Source organism: Carassius gibelio, chromosome B12, assembly GCF_023724105.1.
Source record: "Carassius gibelio isolate Cgi1373 ecotype wild population from Czech Republic chromosome B12, carGib1.2-hapl.c, whole genome shotgun sequence".
Classification (NCBI taxonomy): Eukaryota; Metazoa; Chordata; class Actinopteri; order Cypriniformes; family Cyprinidae; genus Carassius; species Carassius gibelio.
In genome coordinates, this window is record NC_068407.1 from 12,780,157 (window position 1) to 12,804,210 (window position 24,054).

General features: G+C 38.6%; 1 protein-coding gene across 9 annotated transcripts in view; it reads right to left on the minus strand.

Moving 5' to 3' along the window:
* The window catches only part of LOC127969145 (caskin-2), a 62,278-nt gene that overhangs the window by 2,843 nt on the left and 35,381 nt on the right, over positions 1-24,054 (minus strand). For 4 of the 9 annotated variants that reach the window (XM_052570896.1, XM_052570895.1, XM_052570900.1 and 1 more), the window contains 17 exons: positions 21,647-21,792; positions 20,177-20,272; positions 16,612-16,724; positions 13,216-13,324; positions 12,855-12,963; positions 11,970-12,064; positions 10,120-10,237; positions 8,973-9,143; positions 7,735-7,824; positions 7,244-7,380; positions 6,391-6,448; positions 4,574-4,644; positions 4,279-4,389; positions 4,019-4,120; positions 3,712-3,850; positions 1,488-3,089; positions 348-588 (listed from right to left, as the gene is read on the minus strand). In XM_052570896.1, coding sequence (XP_052426856.1) covers positions 348-588; positions 1,488-3,089; positions 3,712-3,850; positions 4,019-4,120; positions 4,279-4,389; positions 4,574-4,644; positions 6,391-6,448; positions 7,244-7,380; positions 7,735-7,824; positions 8,973-9,143; positions 10,120-10,237; positions 11,970-12,064; positions 12,855-12,963; positions 13,216-13,324; positions 16,612-16,724; positions 20,177-20,272; positions 21,647-21,792 — 3,508 coding nt within the window. The remainder of the gene's footprint in view (positions 1-347; positions 589-1,487; positions 3,090-3,711; positions 3,851-4,018; positions 4,121-4,278; positions 4,390-4,573; positions 4,645-6,390; positions 6,449-7,243; positions 7,381-7,734; positions 7,825-8,972; positions 9,144-10,119; positions 10,238-11,969; positions 12,065-12,854; positions 12,964-13,215; positions 13,325-16,611; positions 16,725-20,176; positions 20,273-21,646; positions 21,793-24,054) is intronic. The other 5 variants (XM_052570897.1, XM_052570899.1, XM_052570898.1 and 2 more) reach the window with 5 other exon arrangements.

Sequence of the window (24,054 nt, forward strand, 5' to 3'; positions counted from 1 at the left end):
GAAGTCAAATGAAAGTCCAAATTGTAGACACCATCTGTCTTCATCCGTGAGATAAGGACATCAACAATCTGTCTTCATCGCAGCCAAAACGATCAAAGAGTCAAAGGAAAAACACAAACTAGTTTTAGGGAGATCACTTATTGCTAGATTTCCCAGCGGGCTTGTTGTGACAAGCGGCCATTCAGTCATTATAGGACCATCTGCAAACCGGTCTCATCGAAATACAGCATACAGAATTTCCTCGGCCGCATGGAAAAAGTGGATTCAAGCTGTTTAATATATTTGCCGACCTATTATATGAAAAAAAGGACAGTTACAAACATGCAAACATAAGTGGTTGGTGTTACCTGTCTGCTGGATCTTCCTGAGCCAACTTCTTCTCCACAACTTTAAGTGCTGCCTCGAGAGATGTGCTGGTTTGCTCAAGTCGTTTGTGGACCAGCATGTTCTGGCCTTCCGTCACAGCCTGTGGCTTTCCTGCCAATACAGACTGACCTTGAGCTGCTTTGTTTGGTGAACAGCGAGCCAGAGGACTACAAGGAGGCGAGTCTGCAAAGGCCACGCTCTGTACGACACTGACCGTCACTCCTGAAGAAAATTGACCACAGCCAAAAGGCGGAGGAAGAACAGGAGTTTAGTAAGAGCATAAGTTATTAAATAGAACCATGGGCAATTGTGTGTGAGGACCCCAGGGCTAGTTTTATAATTCAAGAGCAACAATTAGTGCATTTATCATTAATAAACTAAAACTGTTATTTTATTTTTGTTTTTTGGTTGAAAAAATTACAAATGTTGGCTTGCAAAACTACTGCAATATGTTTAAGCTAAAGTACTAATATGACTCAAATTGAAAAAGTTAACTTACAATGAAGATTAATAGAAATACATAAAAACAAAAGAACGTAACAGAATTAATCAAATGTAAACTAAAAATGAATGAATATGATATGAATAAATACTATGATGAAAACACTAAAATAACACAGGATCCAATGGAGTTCTGCCCTATATCTTTTTGAATCAGGAATACATAACATTGCAAAGGTAAATTGGGCTCACACACTGATTTGAACATAAAAGGAACAATTCCAAATAAAGCATCAAGTAGATTAACCCTATAAGACTTAAGTGGAGCATCTTCAAAGGCTTCTAATGTGTGATCACACCTCCTCTACATTATTCAAATCATATCATGTGTATAAATACCAATTTTAGATCCATGGGTGCTGATGTGATTTATTGGTAATTGGAGGAAATAATATTTAAATCATCTTGTTTTCAGACATTAACACAATTATGCTGTAAATAAGCCTATAAGACCAATACATACTGTTCAAAAGTGTGGGGTCTCTTATGCTCACCAAGGCTGCATTTATTGATCAAAATAAACGCTGAATTTTCAGCATCATTACTTCAGTCTTATTAAAAAATATATAAACATAGAGCTTTTTCCTATTTTAAACAATAGCCTTAACAAACTGCAGTACCTGAGTTTGCTGCAGAAGAATGGCGTGTGGGTTTAGAAGGGGTGGGAGGTTTATGTGGAGATCCTGGTTTCGGAGAAATGCCAGATTTATAAGGATTTTTTGTCAGGCCACCATTCTGCATGCATTGCGAGACCATCTCGGTCTCAGCGGCCCTCTCATTTCCTATTTGCGTGCTGGTGTCCTGACCTTTCATCTGCAGTTCTTTTGGCTTGGGTCTCCTTTTGACTGTGTCTGATTCCTTCAAGTTAATCTCCGGCACCTCTAGGGATGAATTGATAGATTGCACCGGCTTCAGAATTTCAACAGACTCGATCTTAGCAGATGCTATTTTGCTCCTCTGTTTGATAGTAACTTTGCCCTCTTCTGCGAAAGGTATGCTCTCCTGTGAGGATGTTGAACTTTGTTTGCTCCTCAGAGGGCTGATGTCTACACCAGCAGGATCTTCTCCATCATGCTTTGCTCCATACGTTGAAGATTCACTAGCGGTCCTCCGACGGTTTTCCATATTTTTTGGCGAGATGGCTGGGGACATGGCTTTAAAAACAGGGCTGGTACATGTCTTGTTGGGGCTTCCTGTATTGTTCTCCAGCCTGGCTGCAATGCTTCGGACACTTCCTGCGCTCTCCATTTCAACCCCGCTTGGGGCAGAGCTTAGTCGTTTTGGAGGGGGAGGAGGAGGACCTTTCCTCTTGGCACGTATGGCGAAGGAATGACTGCGGCCCACTTGGCGCTCACTGGAAATGTAAGATGGTTGGCTGCGGCCAGGCTTGCGAGTGAGTGTGACATAAGACGCCACATTAGCGGTTGTTGTCGTAGGGGCCGAGATGTCATCATCTTCATTCTCTCCATCCGACATGGCATAGCGTGAAAGACTCTGAGTGCGCTTTTTGGACCGAGATGGGTCCCCGTTTGGCTGTGGGGCTCTGATTGGACTTGGGCTTCCCATGTTGGCATTGCAGTTTTGATGCTGCAGGTAGTTGAAGCCTCTCTGATGTGGTGATCCATGATGGGGCTGAGAGGGAGAAACCATCGGTCTAGGTTTGGTGTGGATGGGTGGATATACGAAACGTGCTATTTTACTAGTAGCTATGGGTGGCGTCCTTACTGGACTGCCAGATGAAGGGTGATGATGCTGTAGCGCCATTTTTACAGGTGATATTTGACTTCTATCCTGAGATTCCTTGCTGGGACTGTTGTCCATGCTGCCTAGGCTCTCTTGTGTGCGGCTGTTAGGAGTTACCGATGCCATTGGACGTTCTTGCGACCGCCCTGACCCTCCTGACCGTGTACCGATGCTTTCTTGACTAAGACGCATGGATGTTCCACCCATGTTTCCGAAAGCATCTTGGCCTCCACCGTGTCCGCTGCGAGCCATGGCGTTCTGTAGCTCAACGCTCAGCTCGCTGTCCTGGAAGGTGAGCATCTTTGGTGATTGAGGTGACGAGGGGCATTCAGAGCTGTTGTGATGCTCGATGGCCACCAGCTCGAGGGCGGGAGGAGCTCTCCTGCTCTGTAACAATGCCTGCCCCTCGGCCTGATTCTTATGAGCCTTCTGGAGGTCACTGAGCTTCTTAACAGCAAGCATTAGCTTCTTCTGATGGCCTGTAGATTGAAAATATGTTATTTAGAAAATTCAAATACTTTGGAAACAGAAATGTGGTTTTGGAATCTCGTGTACATGGGCGTTAATGAAAATTTAGGACCTAGACTTGAATCTTGAATCGGTCAGTAGTGTTTTGTTTTTAAGAAATCAATGCCTTAAATGCAGCAAGCTTACATTAATTTGCTTAAAAGTAAGAGTCAAGACATTTATTATGTCACAAAAGATTTTTATGTCAAATAAATTATATTTTTTATTCAAAATGTATTACAGTTTCCACAAAAATTTTAAGCAGCACAGTTCTTTTGAACATTGACAATAATAAGACATTTCTTAAGAAAAGTTCTAAATAAATTCTTCAATGACAAATCCACACGACAGACAGACAAAAGACTGGAGTAACTGCTGCTGAAAATTCAGCTTTGCCATTACAGAAATAAATCACATTTAAAATAGAAAAGGAGTTGTTTTAAACTATAATAACATTTCACAATATTTCTGTTTTACAGTATTTTTGATCAAATAAATGCAGACTTGGTACACAAGAGACTTTCAAAACCATAAAAAAAATACATATATAATAAAAAAAAAAAACAACATTAGTGTATCTATCCATTCCCTTACCCAGCTTAGTGATGCCAATTTCCTGTAGATCCTCCCAAGTGATATCCTGCACTATGCTGATGGAGTCATATCCATTCTCTGCTAGCTTCTTCTGGTATTGTGGCAGCCCAATCGCACTGAGCCATTTCCCAATATCAGACTGAAACAAGCAGACAAATTTCATCTTCAGTGCCTCTCTTAGTTAAGAATAAAAACTCAATGTCTGTGATATGAATCTAGCAATCATCTGTTCATTCACTCCCGAAGCTGTACAGCTCTGCACGTTTGTGTAAATGTTGAAAACCGTTCATATATTGCACTGAATTACTGGAATGTAATCTGGCAACCACTCTGAGATATTCATGTTGCCGATCTCCATGGAGATCTTCTTGCGGTGGCCAGGCTTTGTGACGCCAATAGCGGTGAGATCCTAAAACATAAAAACAGATTGATACACTTAAAATATTAATAGACCGTATGTTCAGCTTTGAATTTCTATGGAGTGCCGTAATGAATACCAACGAGTTGTGCAGGATTGCAAACATAAGCCTGTGTACTTAAATGCTGATACACAAAAAGGGGGCTCACCTCAGGGGTCATTCTGCTGATTGTGGGCACATCATAGCCAGCTGTGAGGAAATTAGATGTGTACTGCTCAAGCTGATATTCACAGAGCCACTGGTAAATGGCCTCAGCATCCTACAACACAAAGAGAGGCATTACACACAAAAGCCCAATGGGTCTGTCATGTTAAGGCACACTGCATAAACAATTTTGCATGTGGCTGACAATGTACATGGTATATGCTACATTGTAAAAAAGAATATATATTGCATCAACAGCATGAGTAATATTGTAATATGCAGTTCTGTCTTGGTCTTGCCTTGCCATCCAGAAGTTGCTGTGGGTGTATGACATGATGTTCTCCTGGTGGAATCCTCCGTCCAAGAGCACCTAAAGCACACACACATTTCTGCCGGTCAGGGACTCTGCTATTGCCTTAGGCTGTGGACTATGGAATCAGTGCAGTCTTTCATGCATGTTCGTGTACCTGCATGTTTATACTTCAGTGTGCTGATGGAGTAATGTTTCAGAAGAAAAAAATGTTCTCCTGTTACCTGAGGCACTGTTTTTCATCTTCATTAATAATAGATCATACCAGAAAAGCACAGTCACGGACACGTAGGAAAGAGGATTTAAGACCCAAGGCTGTTTTGATGAGTGATTGTGTAAGTATGTGTTCATTTGAGAGACATGCATATACATTTCTTCCTTGATAACAAACAGTACTCCAAGGACATGCTTGGCAAGAAACAAACATTTACAGTTATTAGCTAATAAAAATCTATATAATGATAACCCATTAACTCTTAACCAGACATTAAGATTTTTTAATGTCTGCAGTGGCAATAACACACACGTAAATATACCCCCATTTAACTCACCTCCAGAAAATAAGCTGATTTTAGAAGAGTTTGTTGATCTCATGCTTATTTTTTAGATCCTCTTCGAGTCAAAGACACTGTAAAAACACTCGCTTTTGTCCGTTTCACTGATATTCTTCTCTCCTTCTCAAATTGTCTTCTTTTCCTTGGTATTTCTGACTTACATACAACTTTGCTTCCGTCATTGCGTCCTTCCCTTCTAGTGAAATATGACACTGCACAGTATCTGTCTTTAAGTAAAAAATGAGCAGGTTTTTTAAGCGGTCTTTCTCTTTTTTTTAAAGCGGTCTTGGGAAGGAACCTATTTCCAACTTTAAACTGTTGTAGATTAATGAAAAACATGGCTGTCTTTTTAAGATGAATAAAACTAATGAATAAGTTTTATAGGTGATATTTGTATTGAATGATTCTCTGAATGTCCTATTCATGGAAAAGACCCAACAAGTGGACATGCTCAAGGATATAAAAAAATGTATGTGAGTTATCTGAAGGACAGCGCATGAGGCTTTTTAATTTGAGAGTATTGAACTTTTCAATGACTGCTTTACACATTAATATACAGAGGCTTGTAAATGTATTTGGGTACTTGGGGCACACTTAAAGCTGCAGAAGGTAACTTTTGTAAAAATGTATTTTTTACATATTTGTTAAACCTGTCATTATGTCCTGACAGTAAAATATGAGACAGATAATCTGTGTAAAAATCAAGCTCCTCTGGCTCCTCCCAGTGGTCTTATTGCCATTTGCAGAAATACACCGCTCCCGGTAAGAAACAACCAATCAGAGCTGCGGTCCGTAACTTTTTTTGTGCTCAAAATTTACAAAATGTATATAATAAGTGAGTACACCATGAATCCATTTTCCAAACCTTGTTTGTAGCCTGTCCTGAATCACTAGGGTACACCTATAATAAGTGTTTATATTTGGACTATTTTAGATTACTTCGGGGGTAACGCGGCGGAGTAACCCCGTACCTTTGTGATTCTTCATAGACATAAACAGAGAGAAGTAGTTCCGGCTACAATGTTCTTCCGCAGGATGCAAGCAGTTCTGTTTATTAACCGCTAGAGCGTCACAAGTTACAGATTGCAGCTTTAAGATGTTTAATATATGCTATTAAGCCAAGTACCATCTACTGATGTATATTGGTGGATATTATTAAATATTTTAAGTTGAAATAAATTAAATAATAATACATTTTAAGATTTAGAAATTAAAATAAATGTAATTCACACATGACAGCAGAGGTTCTGACCTGAATGAGGGTCCGTCTGTTTTGTCTGTTCCACCAGTTCTCCAGCAGAGGGAGGCAGCTGCATGTGAGAAAACCACAGCACTGTCACATTAAACTCAACAGCTGTCTGGCAGAAATAGCTCAGAGACACGATTACAGCGTGTGAAAGACTTCACACAGAGAGTCTAATTACTACATATGAATATTAATTATAATTATCAGCAAGAACGTAATCTCTCTTTAATTTCACATGTAAGAGTCCCTGTCACAGAGGTTTACAGACTCCATCATTGAGAATATTGGGAGTAACTCTCACAGCATGAGACCAGCATTAGGTTCTCTATGGTAGTTTAAATAAATGCTGCAGTATGAGTAACCGTAAAGCTCAGCTGCATATAAAAAACAGAGTCTATTGTGTTATGTAATTAGGTAATACCAATGTGATGGCTATATGAGCTTTAATTACTGTTCCTGCTGAGCAAAATTATTTTCTATGCACTGGACCTTTTGGCCACATTTGGGGGTCAGAAAGTTTATTTTTTTCCCCTTTTCTTTTGTCAAGATGACCAGAAAAATAAGATTAGGAGAAAATAAGGCAAAAATAATGATGCGTGGCTTCTGTGAGTGTCTATATATAACAGTAATTATTCTTTCTCTTTGGTGCCTCTGTGAACCATGAAATCTCTTTGGTGTTCTAGGATGGGGTCGCTATATTGTAAATTAATCAGTGCTGCATATTTCTCAGCACAGTTTTCTCTCAGCTTCAGGTCCCTAATGAAAATCAATAGACATGCAGATGGAATTATAAAATCTTTCGTTTATTTTTTCTTTTTCTGGTTCAGCTTAACATTGGATGTGTGAGACTGAAGCCCACCTTGGTGGTGTCCTGAACAGCAGAAGGTGACTGACTGGGTCCATTGTGTGGAAAGTTTCCCTCGGTGCTCTGTCCACTGCCAGCACTGCGACTGCTGCCCATGCTGCCTGCACTGCCCACACTGTTCCTGTCACCTGCTGAAAGAAAGAGGAATAAACAAAGACAGGAGAAAGATGAAAACAGTTGGTGAAACACTGCCTGTTAAAAACTGTTTTACTACACACTGGGCAACAACTAGACAAGAACTAGACAAGGGGAATGTGAAGGAGCATGAGGGAACATTGAGGAGGCCTAGTGTGAATTAAACAATGTGAATGGCAAGCTGATGGTAGGCTGACAAACTGAGAACAAATATAGCCTAAGTGAACAGGAGCCCTTGTGCAACAGCTGGAAAAAAAAACTCAAATTGAGACAAAAGTCACTGGTGTGCAGGCTTTGGGACAGCCGTGGGGATGAGAAAACAGGGGCCTGGGGAAACGGACAACTCTTACCATTAAGAGCGGTCCTGAGGACCCAAATATCGTCTGGATCTTTGGGACTAGCTTGCTTACACAGAGCACTGGGACTGTCGGGAATCGCACCTAGCAAACACAAACACTTTAAAGGGCCATGGGGGGAAACTCTAGGAGTCCAGATGTACTTAATGCGAAATCGAAGAAAGAACTGGTGAGGTGTCATTTCTTACAAAATCAAAACAAAAAGTGTTTGCTCCAGCTGGTAAACCCCTTCAAACTACCAACGGTCAGTGGCAATTGCGTACTATAATAGGTTCATTAACTAGGTTTAGACTTTCATATAGTCTTACCTAGTGAAAATCTGTGATTTACTAATGTTTTTTTTTTTTTTTTAAGTTATACATTTTAACCTCAAATGCTCATTTCTAACGTGACTATGTAATGTGCGAGACGTGGGTTTTTTTTTTTAGAAAATGACTACTGTAGATAAGACCCTTATTCCTCTGCTGGGATAGTGTAGAGCCTTTTGAAGCTGCACTGAAACTGCACTTTGGACCTTCAACTCGCTGCTACTGAAGTCCACTATATGGAGAAAAACCAAAGAATGTTTCTCTCAAAAACCTCAAAATATTTATTTTCGACTAAAGAAAGACATTTTACCATCTTGGATGACATGTGGGTAAGTAAATTGTCAGGATATTTTCATTCTTTAAGTGAACTAATCCTGTAATACTGTAAAGCTGCTTGCTTTAAACCAATTTATTGTATAAAGTGCTATATCCATAAACTGGACTTGACTGGAGTGCGGAATTACAGAGCTGGTGTATTAATATCTATGTCTCTATAACCAGGTGCTTTCTGAACTTGTTTTCTCACCCCTTTCATTTTTGCTGTGTTTGTTTTCTTATAAAGAGCAAACTTTACATATTCATTTATATTGCACTCTCAGCAGCCTGGGTAAACTGTAGTAAACTGCTGTTAAGGCATTTCAAACGTTCTCTCCCAAAGAGAAAAAACAGAAATGTACTTTAAGTATCATGTCCTTTATGGCTAATGCATATCAAAAACTTTTCACCAAGAATTACATGACCTTGGACTTGGGAAAACTCTAAATGTAGCTACGATGGATTAAAGTAGAGTTTATGTTGCTCACATGGTGACGGATAGAGGAGTTTTTCCTCCTTTTTTCCACAAATACTTGGATGGGCTCTTGAAATAAGTTTGTAGGTGTACGTGCTTTGAATTCATCCCAAAGAGTGTAGTTCTCACACTACCTGGGTGCTGATCCAGCCCATTGTGGGGAGTCAGTACAGGACGGGTGGATGAGTATAAGGTATAGGAGTCGTCAGTGTGAGAGGTGTGATGAGAAGTGTGTGAGGACAGGGCTCTGGACAGAATGTGATGTCTCTTGACGGGTAGTGAGGCCTGCCGGGAGAGAATGCCCCCTATAGACACAATATGGAAACACAAATGAGGCATCATGGACATAAATGAAACATCATCCCTGAGAAAGATGTTTCCATTAGGGACATGCTCTAAATGGTATAAACTAATGGGTGTTTATGAAAGTTTGTGACATGAAACATGAAAGACAAATCCCTTTTTTTCTTTCCATAAATGAACTTTAAAAACTAAGATGAACCTGGGGTGGCTTTAATATCCTGATAAGATAATGCAGGTGGGAGAAACACCCCAGCACAATGAGTAAGTGGTTGGGTCTTAATCTGGCTGTTTTGCATCCATCATGTCTCTTCAGCAGTATCGAGGCAGAAGCTCAGAACGGAGGCTAATTTTGTGTGAGCAGCAGGATGTTGATGCGGTGACATGACAGAGTGCTGAGTCTGCCGCTGCGCTTCCTCTCACACACAGAAAAATAAAATAAAATACCCAGCTCATTTCAGGGAAAGATTTTCTGCTCAAGACCTAGCAATCTAAGGCCGACTCCCACTTTTCATGGAGGCTCAGGGCTCTAAAGCTGATCCGCCTGGCCCCAATATGTTCCTGTTAATCCCATTAGTGTGTGTCTGTGTGTGCCTTTATCAATGGACTACATGTCCACAAGTCTACAAGAATTTAAGAGAACTGCACTACTTTAGTATGCATTATTTTGATACGCATACCGTGGGATACAAATGTCAGAGAGTGCATTTAAAATCTGGGATTCAAATTCTATTTTAAGCCTAAAATATAGTTTTAGTATTCTGAAAAATTAAGAACAAAATGTTCTAGTACTAAAAAGTCAAAAATGTGTGTCTAGGGCAAAACATTAAACATTTTCAATTTTAATCTGCGCTGAAATTTTTATGCTGATAATGTAACTTAGAATAAAAAATACATATAAAAAGAATAAAAATGGGCCATATATTTGTAGTACATGCTTATGCATGTTGAAAAATAGAACACCAAATTATTACATTTTACCTGATCTGCGACTAATGACCTCCACGATGGAGGGAGGGAAGAATCCCACACGGTCAGTGCCTCTCTGACTGTCATGGATGTGTCCTTTCCAACGTCCATCCATATGCTGCTCCAAGACCTGGAACAGACCAATAAGATCACAGGATATTAAGATCTTTGAATGCTTGCACATTTTATAATATTCATAATGGTCTTCTCTTCAACAGCCATTCAGACTTTTTCATTTATTATTGCGTGAAATAATTTCAACAATCTATGATTTAATTATAGCCCTCTGTGTACCCTACACCATTCAAAGTCAAAAAATGGTGCAAATACGCACCTCACATGATTTAATGGCCAGTGTGAAAAAATAAATAGACATGAAATATTGATTTAGTATCATTATATAACACTTGAGTGTTTCTTCTTATATTTTATATACTATTACAGTGTTTATTATTTATGAATATTTATCGGGGAACCTCTAGGAAACGTGATTGGGCTAGTTTTAGACTAGTTTTAAGAAGCAACTGGGAAGGATTTGTTGTGAAAACCTGGCAACCCTGATCTGAACGCAAGTGCTGGAGATATACTTCTAATTACAGGAGCGTCTTTACTGATGAGATGTGCATGAAAATCGCATTCGATTTTTTGCACTGCCCTAATTAATAGTAAAATATGCATTATAGGGCTGGGCGATATATCTAACGATATGACCATGCGCATCTAGTCGGTAAATCTGGTTCCTTGATTACCGCTAAATCGCCATCACCTGCTTTAAAATGGAGTGGCATTTAATAGACAGAGCCGTAGATCACTGCTACTCAATATTGGGTTCATCTTGCGTATTCAAAGGCGATAATGAACGTGATATTGCATAGCTTGTGAGTGATCTACGATTCTGTCTATTAAATGCTGCTCCATTTGAAAGCAGGTGATGGCGATTTAGTGGTAATCAAGGAACCAGATTTACTGACTAGATGCGCATGATAATATCGTTAGATATATTGCCCAGCCCCTAATGCATTACAAAAAAGTTATTGGAGTTTGAAAAGAAAGATATGATGTTGTCCATCACCTTTCCTTACAGTATTAGTGATTGAGATAATGATAATTTACCCCCAATTCAACTCCCTACTTCCTAATAAAAATGTGAATTTTAAAGGTGGGGTTGAGTCTCAGTGAAAGTATCTTTCATTGCTAGCTTTTGAAAACCTGAAGTCTCTTATGTTTCACTGCCACAAAAACAGCAGTCTTTTATGCTAGCAGAAATGGCAGCCTAAAGCTATCTAGACAGACAAGGTGTGAACAATGACAGCATATGTGCGGCACTGAGCCTCGGGCTGCACTCTAGAGTACACACACCGAAGCCAAGTCTTTTATTGGGGGTGAAGCACGTTGTTATGAAGGCAAACTAGGCTGAACACACGCTACTATAGCACAAACAACAAGCTACAGTTGATTCATTTGAGACATCAAAGGCTGATTGGTGGGAACTTGTTGTAGCATGTTAAAGTATTCTCTGTAGGGAACACCAAATTACGGTCCTCACTTGTTCATGTTACTGTTATGTCTTATATGCAGGACATACATATATCAGTTAGAAACATGCAATGCTGTTGTGTTGTCTTCCATACTTAAAGCATTCTGAAAACTGCTTTCAGCTCTACTGTTTTTCCACAAGCCTAAACCAATTTGTTGTTTTGGGTTTTCATGATTCATTAGAATACAGTTTAGTAATCTGGTTAGAATGCAGATCAAGGCAACGCTCAAGCACATTGCCAATTATATAGGCCTATTACATAATGCAAATTATACAGTATTAAATTAGGACACCTCCTGTGAGAAATAAGGCTTGTAAAGCCTACCATGATTATATCTCCTGCCCGGATGTTGAGTGCAGTTGGGTCATGGAGATTCCAGTAGTCCTTCAAAGCTCTCACCTGCAATGCTCCGCTAGCGTCTGATGTCACAACCAAGGAAAACGAATGCATGAAAGAATAAGAATGAGAGAGAAATAAAAACAGTTTGCCTTGAAAATACTCAAGTCATGCACTATGGGTTTAAGTAATCTCTGCGGTCTTCATAATAACTAAGGTCCACAAAACTGCTACCGGAAAACCTAAGAATTCAATACTCAGGTGGGATTTGTTGCAATAAAGAAGTGTAATAAGCAGAATTTAAAGAGAAGTAATAGATTGTTTAAATACTCTGAAGCACTTTGCACATCTTCTGAAAATTTAATGAGTAGCTGAGCTCAGAACAGGGATGCTAAACACCTCTCATCTTCAAACAACAGCTCCTTCAGTCGTTTTAGTGCTCGAATCAAAGCGCACACTTCAAAGACAACAAGCAGCTGGATTACAGGAGGGATAGAAGAAGGGCACATCTACTTAACACATTCAGACGTATGCCTAGACCCAGACACGCAAACACGTAAACAAAACTTTTAGCTAAATTTCCAGGCATGGCTGCCGTTGCTGTTGCCCCGGGATAGTAATGTTATGCAACACTATAGCTTTATAACAAAAGCTATGAAAGCAGGTTCCCAGAGACAAACACGCACTCTAGACAACTGTTGTCTATTTTCAGTCTCAGCTAACATTGAACAAACAAAAGGCTCATGGTCTGATATTAAGGAAAGGAAAGGTAAGGAAAAAGGAAAAATTAAAAGGAGGAATGCAAAACAGAAAAAGGAAAATGAACAATAAGAGTAAAGGGAAAACCACAGGAGTTTGGGATTTCTGACTCACCTCGAAGGAGTTGTTTGATTTCTTTGCTGGCATGTGAAGTGGTGAACTGGTTCACAATGTCCAGTGCTGTTTGATTGTAGGTGTTGCGGATGTTCACATCAATCCCAGCCTAAGTGTCAGATGATGAAGGGTTGGATTGATATGTGGAGGTTAGTTCAGGTGAGAGAGAGAGAGAGAGAAAATAAATAAATAAACACTGCATACCGGCAGAAATACAAAAAATGATATATCATTGTACTCTGATCTGACAGCAGTACACTGTTGGAAAGCCCCCAAAACTGGTTCTACGATTCACAGCCTTTTCCTTGATAATACATCTGACATGAGAACACTTCCCAATGTTTTGTATGCATCTACTTACATCAAGCAATAATTGTACTACTTCCGTTTTCCCATAGAGGGCAGCCTCATGTAGAGCCGTTCCGGATTTAGTGGTTCTGTTGATGTCAATCCCAGCTTTTAGCAGCAGTCTAAAAATGAGTGACAGACCACAGTGACACATGAGCCATACTGTCCACAACACACCAACGAAATCACTCAATGGTACAGTCAGCCGCTCATTACCACTACATTCAACCTAACACGCTGATCAGGTCTTTTGTCCCTTATTAAGTGGCTACTTGCCAAAATAGCTAGATTTTTTTAGATACTGATTTCAGTTGAAATTATATGTGAGAAGAAACAAGCTGTAAAAAGATATAATATGAGAAACATGAAACTAGCACAACTATGCCCGCCCTCCAGCAATACATCTACAAAACCAACATTTAGCATGAGAAATTGCATAGTGAGTGGGCAGCACTGAAACCACATGATAGTGAGTTCAAGACCACCAGCAAGGGGTCAAAAGTCATGGCAATTTAAAGCCTTTGAGTAACATAAACAGCCTCTGCATCAATCAGTTTTACATTGTGTGTCTCTCTTCAGGATTCAGAATCTAAAGCAGCTGCAGTGCAGGCTCCATTTTCCATTTAGCTGTAATTGATTAATTCAGCAAACTGAACGGCCTTCCCTCTTTAAATAAGGTCATCCAAAGTGTTAACCCAAAAATGAAGCTCCTGTCATCATTTACTGACCTTCTGTGCTGCTCCAAATATTTCTGATTAATGTCTAGCCTGCTCTTTTCCATATCATTAAAGTGAATAGGGACTGAGGTTACACAACAGAAACGCCATTATAAGCAACATTAAAAAGCAGTTCATACAACTTGTACACTACATTCCAAATTCTTCTATAGTTATATGAAAGCTTTGTATGAGGAAAGGATTTTGTTTGTGGGAAGCTCTGTCCTGCTGCAACTCTCAAATATGGTATCAGTGACACCACGAGAGAGATGTGAGAGCCCTATTGATCATTTCTGTAGTCCATTTCAGAACTTTTCTGTAAGAAACCTTCTATTAAATGGATAAGAGTGACCAATATATTATTTAAACCTTCTCCTTTACTGTCCCACTGAAGAAAGTCATTTCTTGCTTGTTAAATTCTGCTTGAATTAATTCTGTTTCAAGAATCCAATGCTTTATACTAAGAAGCACAGAGTGGTCTCTTGTTACCACTGTCCATCTTTCCCATGTTTACAAGTTCCAGCATTCCAGAAAGGCAGTGGAGGGAGAGCTGCAGCGTGAACTTTCATATATGGTTACTGCTAGAGAAGCATGTTGAGCAGCTGACTGGCTGGTGTAACTCTATTCGGCCTCATTCCTATGCATGTTACCATCACAGTGCAGTCACAGCCCTCTCATTACACTCACAATGGAGGGCAGCCCAGGTCAACACATGCCCGCAGCACCAAACACACTACACTCATTCCACAACCTCTTCTCTTCAGCTCACTTGCTCGACAAACATGTCAACAAAACGCCCAGTCGAAGTCTGCCTGACCGTCAACTTGACACCACACTACTTTCAAAAAAGACAGACAACCTCCCCCCAGCAGGCTTGCATGCATATAAACACATAATTCTCTCACTCTCTTTGCTGCCTATAGAGGTTGCCTGTTAAGGCATAGTAAACAGGCACCTGATCCAGATCAAAACATAGATAACATAGATGCATGCGTGTGTGTGTGTCTCGAGAATATAATTATAGTGCTTATTTAATTTTACTTAGAATAGAAATGTTAAACATAAACAAAAAAAAAAACATTATAAATCCAACTTTTATTTTTCCCACTGCAAACTGACAAACATTTATTGAAAACACTGAAATTTAATGAAACTTGATTCATATTATATATAAATAAATATTACATATATTTCTAAAATATTTTTCCCTGGAGTCACGATTCGTTGTTGATTACCTTAAAGTTAGTGTTGGCAGGATAGGTGGAATCGTGCTGATAGAAGTGCTCTCTCGCGCACGTGCACGCTCCACTTCTTCAGTTCTCATATACAGCACACGATCAGTTTTTATTTACATTTATGGATTTAGCAGAATCTGAAGGTATGCATGCTCAGTGCTCAAATACACACACAGCAATCCAAATGTTTATCGTGTGAGTATCTAACGTAAATACAGTCAGTTACGGATTAAATTTACGTAAACAGGTGGGTGAAAACTGAATGTGTCATTATTAAATGTATGTCTTCCGTCTTAAAGGGACAGCATTCCTAATTAAATACCTATCTTTCATTAATGTTAACCAACAAAAGATTTTAAATAAATGAATACATGTTAAGTAAACAATTTGTACTGTATCTCTTTCGTATTTGTCTTACTGTGCTTCTTTTTTTTATTATAATATTTGTACAAGTTAAATTTCTACAAGTGTATTTATACATATACTGTAAATATACACAGTAAACACGCATATTAAGTAAACAAACTTTTATTTTGGACACGATTAATCGATTTGAGAAGCACTACTAAAAAACACCTGCTTATGTCAATAGTAGGTTTTTAAACAAACTTACTGTACCTCTGTGAAACTATTTCTACATCAGTTCGAAAAGCGAATATTTAGACTGAAAGTGTCAGGGTTCGGATAGAAGGATGAGGCGAGGACTCGATGCAGAGATAATGGCTCTTTAATAATAATAAAATGACCAAACAAAAACTAAACCCATAGGGGAAACAGACAAACCTTGACTGGCAAGGCAAGGCAAGATGAGCACGGACAAATATTTGACGACGAACTAGCAACCAGACTGCAAACACAAGGACCATAAATAGGGAGCTAATGAGGAGGGTAACGAGGAAACACGTGGGGAAAATTACATCAATAATCAGGTAACAAGATGGGTGGGGTCAGGACAATTGACAAGAGCACATGGCACACAAGCACATGGCCAGCAAACCAACCACAAGCCATGTGCTTGAACTAGACACAAACACGCAGCTAATGAGCAAACACATATACAGTGTGTTCACACAAGACTGCACACAGCCAGCAAAAACCAAGCTGCGTGCAACAGCACAAGACAAAACAGAACAATACAAGACAACACTTGAGACTGCACGCTACCACAAGACAGAACATGGAGCGTGAGTGTCCGGTCCCCGACACGAAACCGAAACTCAGCAAGACTTGAGTGCCGGGATCCGAACACCACGCTCCAACATGAAACAGGACAAGCAGACTAGAGTGCACAGCTCGAGCAGTCTCGAAGCGGCGTGCTCACATGAAAACAATGAAATGATGGGAGTGTCAGGGCTCTGTCACAAAACCATGAATAACACTAGACTGAAGTGACAGAACCCTGACAGAAAGGAAGGAACACAACAGGATATAAGAGTAAGGGCCTAGTGAGAAGCAGACCTGATGATGTCCTTATGACCATTGCGGGCAGCAAGATGCAGGGGGGTGTTATCCCTACCGTTCCCCTCTAAGAGAGCTACCACCATGTTACTGCTCAACAACAGCTGGGTCACCTGAAGGAAAGAATGAAGACACGGTAAGGATGCCATCCAAGACTAGAACACTTTCAGCAAGAAAGGGCTCCAGTTTTGCACACTAAATGTCTAAACAAGATGTCACTGCCAATTTAGAATACAAGAACACAACCAGCCTGAGTTGTCAGCCCAGGCATACAGTTTTGTTCAAAATAATAGCAGTACAATGTGACTAACCAGAATAATCAAGGTTTTTAGTATATTTTTTATTGCTACGTGGCAAACAAGTTACCAGTAGGTTCAGTAGATTGTCAGAAAACAAACAAGACCCAGCATTCATGATATGCACGCTCTTAAGGCTGTGCAATTGGGCATTTAGTTGAAAGGGGTGTGTTCAAAAAAATAGCAGTGTCTACCTTTGACTGTACAAACTCAAAACTATTTTGTACAAACATTTTTTTTTTTCTGGGATTTAGCAATCCTGTGAATCACTAAACTAATATTTAGTTGTATGACCACAGTTTTTTTAAAACTGCTTGACATCTGTGTGGCATGGAGTCAACCAACTTGTGGCACCTCTCAGCTGTTATTCCACTCCATGATTCTTTAACAACATTCCACAATTCATTCACATTTCTTGGTTTTGCTTCAGAAACAGCATTTTTGATATCACCCCACAAGTTCTCAATTGGATTAAGGTCTGGAGATTGGGCTGGCCACTCCATAACATTAATTTTGTTGGTTTGGAACCAAGACTTTGCCCGTTTACTACTGTGTTTTGGGTCATTGTCTTGTTGAAACAACCATTTCAAGGACATGTCCTCTTCAGCATAGGGCAACATGACCTCTTCAAGTATTTTAACATATGCAAACTGATCCATGATCCCTGGTATGTGATAAATAGACCCAACACCATAGTAGGAGAAACATGCCCATATCATTATGCTTGCACCTCCATGCTTCACTGTCTTCACTGTGTACTGTGGCTTGAATTCAGAGTTTGGGGGTCGTCTCACAAACTGCCTGTGGCCCTTGGACCCAAAAAGAACAATTTTACTCTCATCAGTCCACAAAATGTTCCTCCATTTCTCTTTAGGCCAGTTGATGTGTTCTTTGGCAAATTGTAACCTCTTCTGCACATGCCTTTTTTTTAACAGAGGGACTTTGTGGGGGATTCTTGAAAATAGATTAGCTTCACACAGACGTCTTCTAACTGTCACAGTACTTACAGGTAACTCCAGACTGTCTTTGATCATCCTGGAGGTGATCATTGGCTGAGCCTTTGCCATTCTGGTTATTCTTCTATCCATTTTGATGGTTGTCTTCCGTTTTCTTCCACGTCTCTCTGGTTTTGCTCTCCATTTTAAGGCATTGGAGATCATTTTAGCTGAACAGCCTATCATTTTTTGCACCTCTTTATAGGTTTTCCCCTCTCTAATCAACTTTTTAATCAAAGTACGCTGTTCTTCTGAACAATGTCTTGAACGACCCATTTTCCTCAGCTTTCAAATGCATGTTCAACAAGTGTTGGCTTCATCCTTAAATAGGGGCCACCTGATTCACACCTGTTTCTTCACAAAATTGATGACCTCAGTGATTGAATGCCACACTGCTATTTTTTTGAACACACCCCTTTCAACTAATTCAACTAATTGCCCAATTGCACAGCCTTAAGAGCGTGCATATCATGAATGCTGGGTCTCATTTGTTTTCTGAGAATCTACTGAACCTACTGGTAACTTGTTTGCCACGTAGCAATAAAAAAATATACGAAAAACCTTGATTATTCTGGTTAGTCACATTGTACTGCTATTATTTTGAACAATACTGTATGACTTTGTACTCCCTGGCATTGAGAATCTGTCAAATGGAATTCAGTTTCCAGCTGGGGCAGAATCCTCCTGCAGCCCAGCAACTGACTCGCTGGTGTGCTGCTAAATTAGACTCATTCCATCAGACTCTCTGCAGCATTTGCATTCTATAATTCCAAATGACTTGGGCGAAAGATTAAAAACAAGTAGTTTACCCTGGCAAATCTAGCTTAAGATGAATTAATGAAACTGTCATCAGGAAAGCCATCTTTTAAAGCCTTTCATCTCCATTCGCCCAGCCTGAGGCTTGTGCAGGCAGTTTGTATGAGCTTACTGATATACTTTGCCGCTGTATGTGTGTGTAATACAGTCGTCACCAAAATAAACAAGACCCCGTTCAAGCTCTGTTATGTCATGAACTCCTGCTCATAATTATAATAGAGATTGCAGAGTGGAAATAGATTCAGCACTATGAGCTTGCATTGAGACTGGGATAACTCAGATGGATGTTATAAGGAGCACAGTTATTTTATGTAAATCGGATAAGCTCTAACTATATTAATGCAGAAATACCAATAGTTGAAAATTTCCACTGTGCCTGTCGTCTCTTGTCTGCTGGAAAATACAGTTTCATTCTCTGGTTATGTTTTATTTTTGTATCCACATATTCTTAAATTAAATATCAATATTACAGGACAATTCAAATACTGGCTGATGCATAAGCTGATGATTATTTAAACATTATGGCTGATAACCAATAAATTGTCAATAATATATTCCAAACTGTAATGTACAGAAAGTAAAATGGATATACATTTTGAGATTTGCTAAATATTAGATTCAATAATAGTATAAAATTACACTTTGTAATTATTATCTTGAAATTATTCTTTTAAATTAAAGCAAAGGTAAATTGTATAAAAATGAATTTGCTAAGTTAAAACGGATTAATGAAACTGATTGGAAATGATAAAGAAAAAAATATTGGAGTTTGTTTTACAAGAAAATACTATTTCAGTCTTTCTACTTTAAAATTTAATATTTAATTTAATGTGTTACTTAGCATTTCTTTGTAATTATTTAAATGAAGAACACACATACACACACATACATAAATATATATATATATATATATATATATATATATATATATATATATATATATATATATATATATATATATATATATATATATATATATATATATATATATATACACACACACACATACACACACACACACACACATTTATATACACATACATAAAAATAAAACAATTTTACTTAAAAATACTTAGAAAAACACAAATGGGTGTGTGGAGACATTTTAAGACCCAAAAGCTTATTTCCATTAAATGTAATTACATTTTCATTTCTGTGTTTGTTGGGTCTTTAAAAATGCTAACCGAATATTCTGCCTCTAAACTGTGATTAAATCCGGCATTTTCACTCTGTAATTATTAATATAGTGTAAGAAGAAGCCTTTAGCTCATTAACAAAAGTTAATTCTGTTTGATGTAAACAGGATCTTTCTCATTTTGCTCCACCACATTGGCATCTCTAATGCTTTTTTGAGACTAACACGATTCAAACACACATTAACCCTTCTGAGGTGGTATAGCAGGAGGTCAAGTTACAACATCACAACAGATGTAGTGTAACTACACTCTCGTGATTCACCTTGTGTCTGCCAAACTCACAGGCCAGGTCCAGAGGGGTCTTCTTGGCCTTGTTGACAGTACAGGGATTGGACTGGTGTTGTAGCAGCATTTCAGACTGAGGGGAGACACAGACACACAGAGATACTGTGAAAGGGCAGGGAAGCAGTGTCTGGCTACATAAGGTTTCTGCGATTACACAATAGAAGACAATGTCAAAAGCCATATCAGTTCAAACCTATCCATATATGAAAAACTGAAATAGCATCCAAAAAGGTCATGGACTAAGAGAGAAAAGGCCAAAGAAATACTGTACATAATTGCGTTGTATGGCACATATTTATACCCTGTGACACTTTTTGTGAGGAAGGGTATGCCATTTCAAGCCAAACAACTGGTCATTCTAACCTGGTTCCAAGAGGTATCACATACACAGCGAGATTAACTAAAAAATGCATTGTTTTGAAACAAAGCCCTGGAACAGCTAAGTAATTTTATCTTTGCAGGGGACCTCTTTTCTGCCTAGAGCGTGCAACAACACGTCTTGCATTTTCCTTCCTTTTCCTTTAGAAAACATAAAACAGTACGTATCCTTTTTATCTAGCTTTCAGAGATCTGTAAACAGCCCTCGAAAGCTATATTTTGGTTTGAGTCACAGCACATTCCTGAGTCACTATCAAAGTGCTGCGTTAAGCCTTTTTGCTCATTAATTTTCAAGATACTAGTAAGTGACACAACCAGTGATGCACTGAAAATTGGACAACCAAAAATAACTTGTCAAAAACTCAGTTTTGGTTTTATGTTAATGGCTCTGGCTTTATATTTACCTCAAGAAATCCATTCCTTTACCATCGTTTTTTTGCTTTATATTTGCAATGTATCATATTGTTTAACCTGGTGCCTTCATTAATTTATGTAAGTCTGAATAAATGTGTCATGAAAACAAGGAATACATTTTTATTAATGCTCAAATGTTAATTTCATTTCCATTTAAATGTTTATTTTTCAAGAGTGAATTAGAGTTGAAACAATTATATAATCAAAGTTGATAAAAATGCCTTGTTATATACAACTTTTCATTTGAGTGTTGATGATTAAATATTTAATTTATTGATTATAAAATAAATTATGTGTGTTTTTTGGCTAAAATTAAGACTTTTTTCAGTTTCCGTAAAAACTCATTTCAGTGCATCACTAGATACAACAAATGCAAATCTAAAGTTTGTAATGGGAATACAAAGTGCTTGTGCACTTCTATGATTGTTTTATTTCTTTAAGTCATTTTTTGAACTGAAATCACTTTAAGAAGCCCAGACTACATCAGTACATCAAGTCCCTACCATACCTGTCAAACATACCTACTTTGGTACAATGGATCATGGTATAGGTGATACTCTGAAACCTATTAGACTCTTGACATTGTTCTCCCTTTTGTCAGTGTAGTGTCAGTGGCTCAAACTGGTCAATAGTTGAGGAGCAGAGTGCTACATACCACCTCATAGTGTCCGTACTGTGCAGCCAGGTGGAGAGGGATCTGTCCATCTTGTGAAGCCCCATTCACAGAAGCTCCCGCTCTCAGGAGCATAAGTACAGAGTCAGCCTTCCCCTGCCAGGCAGCATAGTGCAGTGGACGCATGCCTACAACAACGAGCAGAAAATCATTATTTTCACAGCTACTTGTTCTTTTACAGTAATTTTTCATCCACAACACATATTTGGAGTTTGAAAAAATTATTATTTGTATAAATTTGTTTATAAACTTTTTATCCAATTTGTTTTGGTTGATACATTAAAGAGATAATGACCCAAAAATTATCATATTGTTCCAAACCTGCATGGCTTTGTTTCTTCAGCAAAATACAAACTAAGATGTTTAGCAGAATGTCCATGCTGCTCTTTCACATACAATTAGTGTTGTCAAAAGATCTGGTACTTCGTTACCAAGTCGGTAAAAAAAAAAAAAAAAAAAAAAAAACATTATGGTACCAGGTTCCTGGTTCTTGATGTGCATTTATTCGGTACGTACCTCGGTTCAGGCGTCATGGTTCGACACGATTTCAGGTACAAAATATTTTTTTATTTTGTTTTTAAATCTACTAAGCTCAGTTTCTTTTTATTTATTTGAACAGACAGTAGTACAAATTACAAATTACAGACAGTAGTACAAAAACTTTTTCTACCTAGATGTGAAAATACTAAATATTATTACATTGTTACATATATATATATATATATATATATATATATATATATATATATATATATACATATATACACATATATACATATATATATATATATATATATATATATATATATATATATATATATATATATATATATATATATGTGTGTGTGTGTGTGTGTGTGTGTGTGTGTGTGTGTGTGTGTGTGTGTGTGTGTGTGTGTGTGTACAAAGAAGAACTTCTTGAAATATATTTGATTTAGTTTACAGATAGTGATTTAGTTTACAGATAAGTGGGGGAAAATTTTTGCCTATATATGCAGAGTTTTAGTTAATTTTTGGGACACGTTTAATTTGTTCACAGAAAGGAAACTCAAGTGCCGACATCTTATTTGTCTTTATTTTCTTTATAAATTGTGACTGTACACAAATAAAAGCAGACCTTTATACAGTGATGCATTATTAATAAAACGTTAAGGGGGGGTGAAATGCTATTTCATGCATACTGAGTTTTTTACACTGTTAAAGAGTTGGATTCCCATGCTAAACTTGGACAAAGTTTCAAAAATTAAGTTGTACGTTTGAAGGAGTATTTCTGTTCCAAAAATACTCTTTCCGGTTTGTCACAAGTTTCAGAAAGTTTTTTTTCGAGTATGGCTCTGTGTGACGTTAGATGGAGCGGAATTTCCTTATATGGGTCCTGAGGGCACGTCTGCTGGAAGAGCGCGCGCTCCCGTATAGCAGAGCACTGAGAGGCTGAGCACAGACAATCACTGATCAGAGCGAGAGCGTCGCGAAATGTCACAAAAGGAGTGTGTTTTTGGTTGCCAGGGCAAGACAACCCTGCACAGATTACCAAAGAAAAAACAGCATTAAGGGATAAGTGGATGGAGTTTATTTTTACAGAGCATCAACGGAGTTGTGCAAGTGTTTGTGTTTGTTCCCTGCATTTCGAAGATGCTTGTTTTACAAACAAGGCCCAGTTTGACGACGGATTTGCGTATCGTTTATCTCTTAAGGATAATGCAGTCCCAACGAAAAAGGGTCACGATCGTGTGTTGGAACCGCAGGCGGTGAGTAAAACTGCTTCAAATATCTCTGCCTCCTTGTTAGTGCTTCCGCCTCCCATGCCGGAGACTCGGGTTCGAGCCCAGCTCGGAGCGAGTCGTTGCTGCTGCTGCTCTCGTTCAGTTTCAGCCTCTGGATCTGATTCTGGGTCATAAATAAACGGCTGAATCTGCTGAATTCTTTTCCTCACGGTAATGTCACAGCTTCCAAACGCTCTCAACGCAAAAGCCTACTGGCGCTCGTGATTCTTTAGCTCCGCCCACACGCCATGCCTCCAGTCGGTCGTGTTTTTCCGGGAAAAATCGGTACAGACTATCTTTCTCTTATGAATATAATAAAACTAAAGACTTTTTGGAGTTATGAAGGATATTGAGTGAAAAGTTGGAACTTTATAAAAAAACTAAATACAGTGATCCGTATTACATCAGCTCGCCCGCCTCTGTTTTACTGTTAGAACTGAAGTACAAAGCCTATAATTTACACCATAAATACTAGTTCAGCATTCAGATATGTTACATCGCAGATATGGAAATACTATGGAATATTTGGATTAGTGCCAAATGAGAGAAGTAGGATGCACGAGCACAAAGCTGAGTCCACCAGCCTTTGTCAGTCTGTGAGAGACACATTCAGAGTCAGCATATGGT